Source organism: Rhincodon typus, unplaced genomic scaffold (assembly GCF_021869965.1).
Source record: "Rhincodon typus isolate 14 unplaced genomic scaffold, sRhiTyp1.1 hic_rhity00002698, whole genome shotgun sequence".
NCBI lineage: Eukaryota > Metazoa > Chordata > Chondrichthyes > Orectolobiformes > Rhincodontidae > Rhincodon > Rhincodon typus.
The window spans coordinates 1-12,111 of record NW_025968336.1 but is presented as its reverse complement, the minus strand read 5'-3'; the positions used below and the strand labels follow the sequence as shown (position 1 = coordinate 12,111).

Below are 12,111 nucleotides of genomic sequence, written 5' to 3'. Positions count from 1 at the left end.
TTCTCGCCCGTAAGTACTTTGTTCTCGCCCGTAAGTACTTTGTTCTCTCCAAACTTTGGTGTCAATCTGCAAGGTTACTATGGAACTGTAGAAGTTTATGGCATGGTGGGAGGCTATTGTTGCCATCATATATGTTGGCTGTTTGCTAGAAAAATTCCAAATAAATTAGACTTGGTTAAGCAATGCTGTTACTTGTTTGTTTTCTTCATACAGAGCCAGTTCATAAATCAGAAGCCAAACTTGTAGATGGAATGTGTCAAAATATGATTCTGCAGGGAGATTATGTCTTCAGTTGGAAAGGAAATGTGATCACTAATGTTACTTTGCTTGTCACAGTGGGAGATGTTCCCTTAGATTATCCAGGTAGGACATTCCTCCATTTATTTTATCCATTTTTGTGGGGAGATGACGCCTAGCGGAATTATCCAAGGTAATGTTCTGGGGATCTGTGTTTGAATCCTGCCGTGGCAGGTGGTGGAATTTGAAATCAGTAAAAATCTAGAATTAAGAGTCTAATGACGACCACAAATCCATTGTCAATTGTTGAGAAAAACCCAGCTGGTTCACTTATGTCCTTTTTAGATAAGGAAACAACCATTCTTACCTGGTCTGGCCTGGCCTACTCGTGACTCCAGACCGACAGCGACGTGGTTAGCCCTTAACTGCCCTCTGGGCAATTGGGAATAGGTGATAAATAATGGCCTAGCTAGTGATGCCCTCATCCTGTGAATGAATTAAAAAATTATGGTAACTATTTTATGTACAGGGATTTACATGATAAATTTGGAAATGTGTGAAATGATAAACAGACTGTGACAGGAAGGGATAGTTAGAAGAAACCCAAGAGTGAATCAATAAGTGAGGATCAAGGTTACAAAACTAACAAAAGAATAAAACTGAAGGCACTGTATCTGGATGCATGTAACGTTCGAGGCAAAACAAAACTGATCGTCCAAACAGAAAGTGCTAAGTACCGTCTGATAGCTATTGCAGAGATATGGCTGCAAGAAGACTTGGATTGGGATCTGAATGTTTAAGGGTACAGAATATTTAGGAAGAACAGGATGTGTGGAAGAGATGGAGGGGTTGCTCTGACAATTAATAATGGAATTAGTACAATTGAAAGGGATGACCTAAATTCATAACATTTGGATGCAGGAGCAGTTTGGTAAACATGAGAAATTATAAAGGCAAGGAATTATTTGTGTGCAAGTCAGGTATAGACCCTTACAAGTAACCACAAGTAACTTGAGAGAGCGAAGTGTGGCAATTTCAGAACGGGACAGGTTAGAGTGGTGCTCTCAGGTCCACCCTAACTTTGGTGCTGTTTGAGTCTGGTGCACTGATCTTTACCTTATGGAGGCTCAGTGCTGATTCTTGGACACTTCTTCTTCCTACCGATCCCTGGATCATGAGCCTACATCCAAACATCATTCCATTGTTTCCAGGACTGTCACCGACCTCATTGCCTCCGGAGATCCCAACCCCCCACCCAATCGCCTCCAACCTTGTAGCCTCCCAACCCTGGACAGCCTGCTTCTACCTCCTTCCCAAAATCCACAAACCAGACTGCCCCAGTAGGCCCATCATATCAGCCTGTTCCTGCCCCACTGAGCTCATTTCCTCCTACCTTGACTCCATCCTATCTCCGCTTGTCCAGACCCTGCCCATCTACATTGTGATTCCTCCGATGCCCTCCACATTTTGACAATTTCCAGTTCCCTGGTCCTAACTGCCTCCTGTTCACCATGGATGTCCAGTTCCTTTATACCTCCACATCCACGAGGATGGTCTGTGAGCTGTCGGCTTCTTCCTCGACCAGAGGCCTGAACACTCCCATCCACTACCACTCTCCTCCGTCTGGTACATTGATGACTGCTTCGGTGCCACTTCATGCTCCTGCCAGGACCTTGAAAAATGTGTTCATTTTGTCTGCAATTTCCACCCCACTATAAGTTTCACATCATCTATTTCCGATGTTTCCCTTTCTTTCCTTGACCACTCTATCTTCATTTCGGGGAATAAACTGTCCACTGCCATCCATTACAAAGCCACTGACTTCCATAGCTACCTTCACTGCAGCTCTTCACACCCCACATCCTGCAAGGATTCCATCCCATTCTCCCAACTCCTTCACCTACATTGCATCTGTTTAGATTATGCCTCCTTCCAAAACAGCATTGCTGACATGGCATGCATCTTCCATAATTATGGTTTCCCACCCATTGTGGTTGACAGGGCCCTCAACCGTATCCGAACTAATGCCCTTGCTTCTGCCCTTGCCCTTTCCCAAGACTCTCAACAGCGTGATTGGGTCCTCACTTTTCATCCCACCAGCCTCTGCATTCAAAGGATCATTCTCCACCATTTCAGACAACTCCAATAGAACAACTCCACCAAACGCATCTTCCCCTCACTCTCCCGTTTGTATCTTGCAGAGATTTACGCCCTACCAACTATAATATAAATGCTGTCCTCCCCACACTTCACTTCAGCTCTGATAAAGAGTCATCTAGACTTGAAATGTAAGCTTGCTGTCTCTCCGTGGATGCTGTCTGACCTGCTGTGATGGCTAGCATTTGTTGTTTTAAGTGCTAGAGATGGATGGGAACCAGTAAATATACTATGCTGATTACCAGGAGGTTTTGAAAAGTGCCACGTCAAAGGTTATTATGGAAAATGAAAGCTTATGCTGTATGAGATAACATATTGGCTAGGATAGAAGATTGGCTAGCTAACAGGATACAGACAGTAGGCATGAATGGATTACTTTCTGGTTGGCAAGATGTAATGTGTGGTGTGCCACAGCAATCTGTGTCAGGGCCTCGACATGTCTCAATTCGCACTAATGACTTGGGTGATGGGACAGAAGGTGGTGAAAGCAGAGTATTTGAATATTATTTTTAAGGCAGTGGTGGACAGCTGCTTCGTAAGTTAGGGTGTGAACCCAAATTGGGATAGGTGAGTATGTGGAATAATCAAATCAGCCAAGATCTTAAAATTGCAGAGCAGTCTTAACTGGTCATTTGGCCCACTCCTGCTCCAAATTCCTGTATTCCTATTTGAGTTCGGTCATTTAGTGTTAGCTTGTTTTACACTTCCTTTGCTGATGGAATTTAGCTCCTGACGACCCTGCAGTCTGTGTTTGTCCGTCTCATCTCAATCTCCATCTCAATCTCAATCTCAATCTCTTCCTTTCTAGCTACTTTGACTCAAAGATTCAGTGCGACTTTCATTAACTTCAGAAATGACCAGCCACCCAATGTGACTCGGTCTGGAAACCCAGGTGAGAGAGCAGTTTACTGCATCTACTTGCATCATATTCTGGACAAGTTTCATTGCTGTAAGTGGGGTTTGTGTCTTGTACTTAAATGCAAGTACAAAAAGTCAATTTTTTGCTGCAAGCTAATTTTAAGTTAACTTTTGTGGGAGGACAAAGTTTTCAGAGTGACCAGGAGGTGGAATTTACAAATGTCCAATAATTTGAAATGTTCTTTCGTTGAAGGCATAGCAATTAGCTTCTAAATCTACTTCGATTACTTTCTCATGGGGGTTTATAGGAACGTAGGAACAGGAATAGGCCAGTCAGCTCCAGCGAGCCTTTGCAAACCTGAGCTCTTGAGTTTGTGATGATAATTGTAGGTTGGAAAGTAGAACATCAATTTATGTGTTTATCTGAAATGTTCCACACTGCAGATATTATGTCCCATTTAAAAAGGAGGAAAATGATAAACGTAGGTACTGCAGGCCAGTCAGCCTAATATTGATGGTCAGAAAACTTCTAGAGTCTGTACTCCAGGACAAAATTAATTGACATTTGGCAAAATTGACTAATAAATTATGTAAAATAGTGCAATAGTCTTGGGTTTACAGGACAGTTTCAAAGTTACAACTACAAAACGGGCATTTAACTGACCATTTTGATAATTGCCCAGGTATGTCTTGTTAAAAATGCAGGCCTGATTTAACCCAGCCAGTTTGCATCCCATCAGTCTTTAAATTATTGAAGTGATGAAAAATGGTGTTGACAGTGCAATCATGCAGCAGTTATTGTGATTAGATGGAAATTTGGAATTCAAAACAGAAACAGATTAGCCATGAGATCAGTCATAATCTTATTGAATGGCAGAACAGGTTTGAGGTGCTGAATGGTTGACTTCTCGTATTTTATGTGTTTGTACATTTATTTGCTTGGTCACAGAAGACAGTTCGGTGCAGTGGAAGGGTGTTTTTCCGACTGGACATCTGTGACCAGTGCGCTGTTCCTTAGGGATCAATGCTGGGATCCCTGTTGCAACATATGTGACTTGGAAGAGTATGTAGGTAGTCTGAGCAAGTTTTCAGATGACACAAAGATTGGGAGAGGTGCGGATAGTCAGGAGGATTGAGGATGCAGCAGGGTATAGATAGGTTGGAGACTTGGGCAGAGAAATGGCAGGTGTAGTTTAACCTAGACACATGTGAGGTGATGCAGCTTGGAAGGTCTAATGCAGCAGAAAAGTGTATGGTAAATGGCAAAACTCTTGGAAACGTTAACATACAGAGGGATTTAAGCGTTTAGATCCACAGTTCTCTGAACTGGCAACACGTGGATAATATGGTCAAGAAGGGGTGTGGCATGCTTGCCTTCATTGGCTGAGGTACGGAGTATAAAAGTTGGCAAATCATGTTTCAGCTGTATAGAACTTTAGTTTGGCCACATTTGGAATATTGTCTACAGTTCTGGTTGCCATACTACGAGAAGAGTGTGGAGGCTTTAGAAAGGGTAAAGAAAATGTTTATCAGGATGTTGCCTATTTTGTTCGGTAGTAGTTATGAGGAGGGATTGGAAAAAAAACTGTTTGTTTTGACTTTAATGTCAGAGACTGAGGGGTGGCCTGATAGTTTTATAAAATTATAACGGAATTAAAAAATTTTCCAGGGTAGAAATGTCAGTTACTAGGGGTCATAGGTTTAAGGTAAAAGGGGTAAGTTAAAAGAGATGTGAGAGGCAAGGTTTTTACACAGGGGGTGGTAAATGCCAGAGGATGTAGTAGAGGCAGACAGTAGCAATATTTAAGAGGTGGCTTGACAGATATATGAATAGACCGGGAATAAAGGGATATGGACCCTGTACGTGCAAAAGTTTTTTTTTTTTAGTTTTGAAAGGTGTCCTGTATTGGCGCAGGCATGGTGGGCTGAAGGACCTGTTCCTGTGCTGTACTGTTCTTTGTAACATGCTCACCGATCCTCAGCGTGGATTCCACCAAGGCTAGGCTGTTCAATCCAAGTCTGCTTTGGCTGATAAGTAGCAAGTAATATTAGTACCACGCAACTATCAGAAATTGACCATCTCCAGCAACGAGAGAATTAGTGCATTTTCACTTTACGTTCAACAGATTTTTATTGCTGAATTCCCTATTATCAATATCCTGGTTGTTACAATTGACCATAAACTGAATCAGACCAGCTATATTTAAATACGGTGGCAGTAAGAACAGGTGAGAGGCTTGGAATTCTGAGGTGAGTTACTTGCCTTCTGACTCCTGAAAGTCTGTTTGCTATAGACAGTACAATCAGGAATATGCTGAAATGCTCTCCACTTTCCTGGATGGGTGCAACTCAAAACTACCTCAAGAAGTTCAATAATGCCCACAACAGACCAGCCCATTTGTTTGACACTCCATTTGTCCCTTTGCATATTCACTTTTGCCTACTATCAGACAGCAATGTGTCCCATCTTCAAGGTGCACTTCAGTAACTCACTAACAGCATATTCCAAATCAGTGACCCCTACGATTTAGAAGGACAAGGACAGGAGAAGCACAGGCCATCACTTGTAAGTTCTCCTCCAAGATGCACACCACCCTGACTTGGAACTGTCTAGTTATTCCTTCACTGTTGCTGGATCAACTTCCTGGAGCTGTCTTCTCAACAGCACTTCATCATAGAATCATAGAACCCCCACAGTGTGGAAACAGGCCATTCAGCCTAACAAGTCCACACCGACCCTCCGAAGAGCATCCCACCCTATTCCTGCAACCCTGCACCTCCTCATCCACCTAGCCTACACATCCCTGGACACTACAAGCAATTTAGCATGGCTAATCCATCCAACCTGCACATCTTTGGACTGTGGGAGGAAACCAGACCTCCCGGAGGAAACCCACGCAGGTGTGGGAAGCATATGCAAACTCCATACGGACAGTTGCCTGAAGCTTGAATCGAACCCTGGTCCCTGGTGCTGTGAGCCTACCAGTGCTAACCACTGAGCCACCGTGCTGCACCAAGCCACTTTGGATGTCACATCAGCTTGTCAGCTTGTCACCTTCTCTAGGGTGATTAAGGATGCTGACATTGACTGCAGGTTCGCACTTTAAGAACGAATGAAAAAAACTTGGTCTTCAATTATTTGAAGAGATTTATGAAGCTGGGGTTGTCCCAGAAAGACCAGCAAAACTAGGAGGATGTTCGATGCAGCTGTTTATAGAGTTGTCAGTAGTTTTTGTAATAAGGAAATAAAGATGAGCTATTTCTAATGAGACTAGGTCACACAATCACACAATACCAGATTATAGTCCAACAGGTTTATTTGAAAACGCAAGCTTTCGGAGCTCAGCCCCTTCCTCCGGTATACCCCAGTCCAACACTGGCATCTCCACATCACATCTAATGAGACTGGTATTGGTAACCAGAGGATAAAGAGTTAAAGCGATTGGTAGGAGAAATAGAAGCAATATGAGGACTTTTCGTAATCTGGAGTGCAATGCCTGAAAGAACAGTGAGACAAGATTCGGTTATAACTTTGAGGAGGGAATTGGATAAATACTGAAGGGAGAAGCTGAATAGGGTTACCTGGGAACAGTAGGGGAGTGGAACCAATTGAATATTTCTTCATAGGAGCTGGAACAGGCCTGGTGGTGGAATGACCTCTTTCTGTGCTCTTCAGCGGAGATAGTGGCATCAGAGGCTATGTTGGTGGTAATCCAGCAATCTCGCTAATGCACCAGAGATGCATGTTCATCATACCAGCACAGCAGTGGGATTTAAATTCAATGAATGAAAATAACTAGAATTGAAAGTGAGACTCAGTAATGGCAGCATAAAACTATCATCGATTGTCAAATCTCTGTCTTGTTCACTAATGTCCTTTGGGGAACTAAATTTGCATCTTTGTGTGATTATAGTCTGCATGTGATTATTGACCCACAACAATGTAGTTAATTTTTAACTGTCCTGTGAAATGGCCAAATAAACCACTCAGTTTAGGGGTAATTTGGGACGGGCAACGGCGTGCACATAAAATGCCGATTAAGCAAATGTGAGTCTAGCTTTCAATTCTAGATATTATATTGCTTGCACTGTCGTTTCGGGTAATGCTTTCCAGATCATGAAAAGTGATTGTGATAATAAAAAAAATTGTTCTTTAATTTTAATTGTGACCATCTGTGAAATATGCAAATGATGTAATCTGTTGTGATGCATCTATTGATTTCAGGTTATCAGATTGGCAAGCCTGTTTTAGGTGCTTTTGAAAATGGCAACACCTTACAAAAGGCTCCTGTAAGCATATGGCGACCAGGTGATATATTTTCCTGTGGAATTTGGAAGAGCAAACATATTTTTCACCCACTTCAGGGAGTGGAGTCATGAAATTTAATGGATCATATAGTGCACTGTAAATGCTGATGCTGTGTTTCCCTCATATCGGTGAATTAGCAGATTTCCTGTCAAGAACAGAGCTAAAAATCTATGTAAATGATAAGTTGGAGAATGAGGAAGCTGGAAAGCTTTAAACAGGTGTGTTCTGAGCGAATGAGTGAAATTTCCCATCAGCTGAAATGCAAAGTTTGCTATTTTCTTATTGCTGACTAAAATTTTGCTGAATACTCCTGTAAATACCTTGAGGTATTAAAGCATAATTTTATATTTGTGCAGTATTGAAATATACTAGGACACTATCCTATTGTGCTGTCCTTGTCTGTGTCTACAACCCTATTCCACTGCTTTTTTTTTTAAAACAATTCATTCACGGGATGTGGGCATCGCTGGCTTGGCCAATGTTTATTGCCCATCCCTAATTGCCCAGTGGCCAGTTAAGAGTAAACCATATTGTTGTGGTTCTGGAGTCACGTAGTCCAGAGCAGGTAAGGATGGCAGTTTCCTTCCCTAAAGGGACATTAGTGAACCAGATGATTTTTTTTCTTAATAATTGACGACAGATTTATGACCATCATTAGACTCTTAATTTCAGATTTTTATTGAATCCAAATTCCACCATCTGCCTTGGCAGTATTTGAACCCAGATCCCCACAACGTTACGCCTCCTCATGTGACCTACTGTATTCCACTTGCCGTCCTCAAGCACAGCTGATTTTATCACTGCCAGTCCACTGAGGGAGTTCTTTCTTCAGTTTCTGGATACTCGATTGTCAGGTCTGCTGATTAGAAGTGGCTTAATAAGAGGTGACCAAGAACTGACCACACTCTAGAGCCTATAGCATTAGTTCAGAACATATCGAGCTGAATTTGAAAGGACTTTTACTGACATTTTGCTAATGTGGTTACTTTAAATAACTTCCCGCATGCGTGCATTTTTAAAATAACTATTTGTCCCTTTTTTGCTTTGTAGTTGGAAATGGGTTGTGCTCATCAGCTCAAACAACATCGGTGTTGTTTGGAAAGAACTCAATCTCTGGTTGCCTGTTGAGACTTGGCATCAATACTTTTGATGACTGTATTGGTCTTAGGTGTGTATCTTGCCCTCGCATGATTCTGTAAACCATACAATAAAATGTCAATGTTTATTATGAAGAAATCTGGAATACTTATGGAATTGCAGGCTATGTCGCAGTCAGAATTTACCCCAATGTCTGCATGTATTGTAGTTTATTCTTGCCTTTTTTTTAAAAGCATTAACTTGTAATTAACTAAACTGTACATGGGTATCCAAAAACTTGCTTTTTAAAGTGAAAATGGAAGGACCAAGATGGTTAAGATAGTGGCAACTGTGGCGCAACATGAGTGCTATACTACTAGAGGTACTGAGACTGAATGTGGGTACATCTACTGTTCTGTAGGGCTGTGAGAAGACAGGCAAATGTGTTGACACAGACGATCTAACACCGGTTCTTGAATGGTTCACAGAGACACTGGAGAAGGACACTAATTTTCCTCAACTGTAAAGGGCTGAAGTATCCTCATTGTATAAATATAAAAAATTAAATGGTGAAAAAAAACTTTTTAAAATTCTTTTCCAATCCTGAGAATATTTCAAAGTGCTTCACAGGCCAAATTGGTACTTTTTGCACTGCTGGCATTATAGTGTAGGGAAAAAAATATTAAAAGCAAGCCGTATTAAGTATGTTACCATATTTTAAATCTGCAGCACCAGTTCAGAAATGTAAGGGCTGTAAAATTAAGACTTAAAGCAGCTATTTTTAGCTTTCTTCTTACTTCCACCTGCATATTCCTTGGAACTTTGTTGTTTCAGAGATGATAGAAGCTGAGATTATTCTCCTGAGAGCAGAGGGCATTAAGTGCTGATTTAGCAGGTTTATTGCATATGCACATATGAATTAGGAGCAGGAGTAGACCATTAAGACTCTTGAGCCTGCTCTGCCATTCAATAAGATCATGGCTGACCTGACTGTAACCTCATCCATATTCCCACCTACTTTTGATAATCTTTCAACCCCGTTGCATAACAAGAACCAATCCAGCTCTGTCTTAAACATATTCAAGGACTGTGCTTCCAGCACCTTTTTGAGGAAATGAGTTCCAAAGATTCTCAGCCTTCTGAGAGGGGGGAAAAAAAGCCTAATCTCTGTTTCAGATAAGTGATCCCTAGACTCTTCAGGATTTTATGCATTGTTCAAGCCTCTTCTAAACTCCAACGGGTACAAGTCTAGCCTGTCCAAACTTTACTCAAAAGGCAACCCGGCCATTCAAAGTATTAGTTTAGTAAACCTACTCTGAATTCCCTCCAATGCAATTAAAACATTTTTTAAATAAGGTGACCAATACTATGCACAGATGCTCACATGCAGTGTCATTGCTGCCCTGTGCAATTGAAGTGCAACCTCCCTCCTTTTGTTCTCAATTTTCCTCTCAATAAGCAATAACATTCCATTTGCCTTCTGGATAACTTGGTTGTAGGGGTGACCTGTACCTGGCCATGTAAGGTGACTTGTACCTGACCACACTAAGCAGCCCATATCTGCTTACAAGATGGCAGACAGAAGCTAAGCAAAACTAAGCAGCCTGCTCACACAGTGAAATACAATGGTACCTTAGAACAGAACTGCTAGAAGGTCAGTAAAAGAATGCTGTATGTTGCCATTTGAGACAGTTCTGATAAAAGGATGCCTTAGGACAGATAAATGACCAATTCTAGCCTTATTAATGAAAGGATGATTGTCCCAGTAAATGATAACATCAGGTGCTAGATTAAGTCCTTAAGCAGCTGAACGGCTAACAGCTAAAGTTATTTCGGAGTTAATAATTTCCTCTTTGAAGCTACCTGCAATATTAAACAGTTTCTAGCTAAAAATATTCTAATCATAGAAGGTGGTTTCAATACATAACCAGAATATGATACAAGCCTTAGAGAACATTTAAACTTAAATGTGAATGTTAACTAGCCTTAGGAGACGCCTGAACAAGATAGATTGATAACAGCCCATAAATTACAAAATGTCGATAGTAGAAGTAGTTGTATAATGTTACACTTATACACTTTATAGAAGTTAACCTCATGTCAGTTAAGTTTTAACTAATTGCTATTTTACTTTTACATTATGTAATTGGGACAGTGGGGAAAATAAAAAGAGTAACTGAATGGGATAAAAGACAGCACCAAAATTCAATGGGTAATAGAATTTGAGCTGTCCTTATAGATAAACAGGCCTGGGAAAGACCCAAACGAGTATAGCTATTAAGTTTTGGAATGTGAATGAATAGGATGCATTGAAAGATCCCAAGGCGCAGAGATTACAATGTCTAGCTAACACCATAAGATCGTGGGAACCTGGGGCTGTCTGTAGAAGTGCCCATTACTGATTAGGTGTCCCACAGGATTGGATGTTTGGATTAGGGGGAAGAACAGTGAATATGTTGCATTTGATTATTGTAACACAAAATGTATAAAAATGCTGTATTTCTTTGTAAAAGCAGAGGCATCTTTCGAAGCCAGATTCGGGGAAGATCCTTTAGCCCTCTCCCTCCATAAACCAGTTTCTGATGGAATAACCATCTTCCACGTGCCTGAATCCTGCCTGCCTCCCGAGTCTTTGTCCTGGATTGGGAGAAAGGCTCCTACCTGCATTCTAACCTTTTGAAATTCATGCATGAGGACACGCAGCGCCCTCTGCATCAGAGCTCTGACCATTTAAATAACGTGCTTCTTTATTCTTCCTGTCAAAATGGACAACTTCCCATTTTCCCACATTGTATTTCTTTTGCCACATCTTTGCCAACTCACTAAATTCATCAGTATCTTTTAGCAACTTCCTTGTGTCCTCTTCACAACTCACTTTCCCCAAATATTGTAACCATACCTTCCCTCCCCTTCGTAGAATCGTACAATCCCTTTAGTGCAGATCGAGGCCATTTGGCCTATCGAGTCTGCACTAACCCTCCGAAGAGCATCACACCCAGACCCACCCCACCACCCTGTCCCTGTAATCCTGTCCACACTAAGGCTAATCCACTTTGCCTGCACATCCTTAGACCCCATGGGGCAATTTAGCATGGCCAATCCACCTAACCTCCACGTTTAGACTGTAGGAGGAAACTGGACCACTTGGCAGAAACCCACACAGACACAGGGAGAATGTGCAAACTCCACACAGATGGTCACCCAAGTTTGGAATTGAATCTGGATTCCTGGTGCTCTGAGGCAGCAGTGCTAACCACTAAGCCACTGTGCCACCCCATCTAGGTCATTTTATATAAATTATAAAAACAGTTGAAGTTTCAGCACTGATCCATGTGGCACATAATTTTTTATATCTTGGCAGTCTCAAACATACCCATTTACACCTTCTGTCTGGTTCCTGTTAACCAGTCAATCTTTTATCCATGCCAGTATGCCAGCCCTACACTAGGAGCTCTTATTTTCTCCAATAACCT

General features: G+C 41.6%; 1 protein-coding gene across 1 annotated transcript in view; it reads left to right on the top strand.

Annotated features, from left to right (window-relative positions):
* Positions 1 to 9,218, top strand: part of LOC109936925 (tectonic-2) — a 20,295-nt gene extending 11,077 nt beyond the window's left edge. Inside the window, exons 6-10 of the mRNA XM_048593347.1 lie at positions 214 to 363; positions 3,203 to 3,286; positions 7,478 to 7,561; positions 8,612 to 8,729; positions 9,060 to 9,218. Of these exons, the coding sequence (XP_048449304.1) occupies positions 214 to 363; positions 3,203 to 3,286; positions 7,478 to 7,561; positions 8,612 to 8,729; positions 9,060 to 9,102 (479 nt within the window). The 3' untranslated portion in view covers positions 9,103 to 9,218. The remainder of the gene's footprint in view (positions 1 to 213; positions 364 to 3,202; positions 3,287 to 7,477; positions 7,562 to 8,611; positions 8,730 to 9,059) is intronic.
* The last annotated feature ends 2,893 nt before the right edge of the window (positions 9,219 to 12,111 follow it).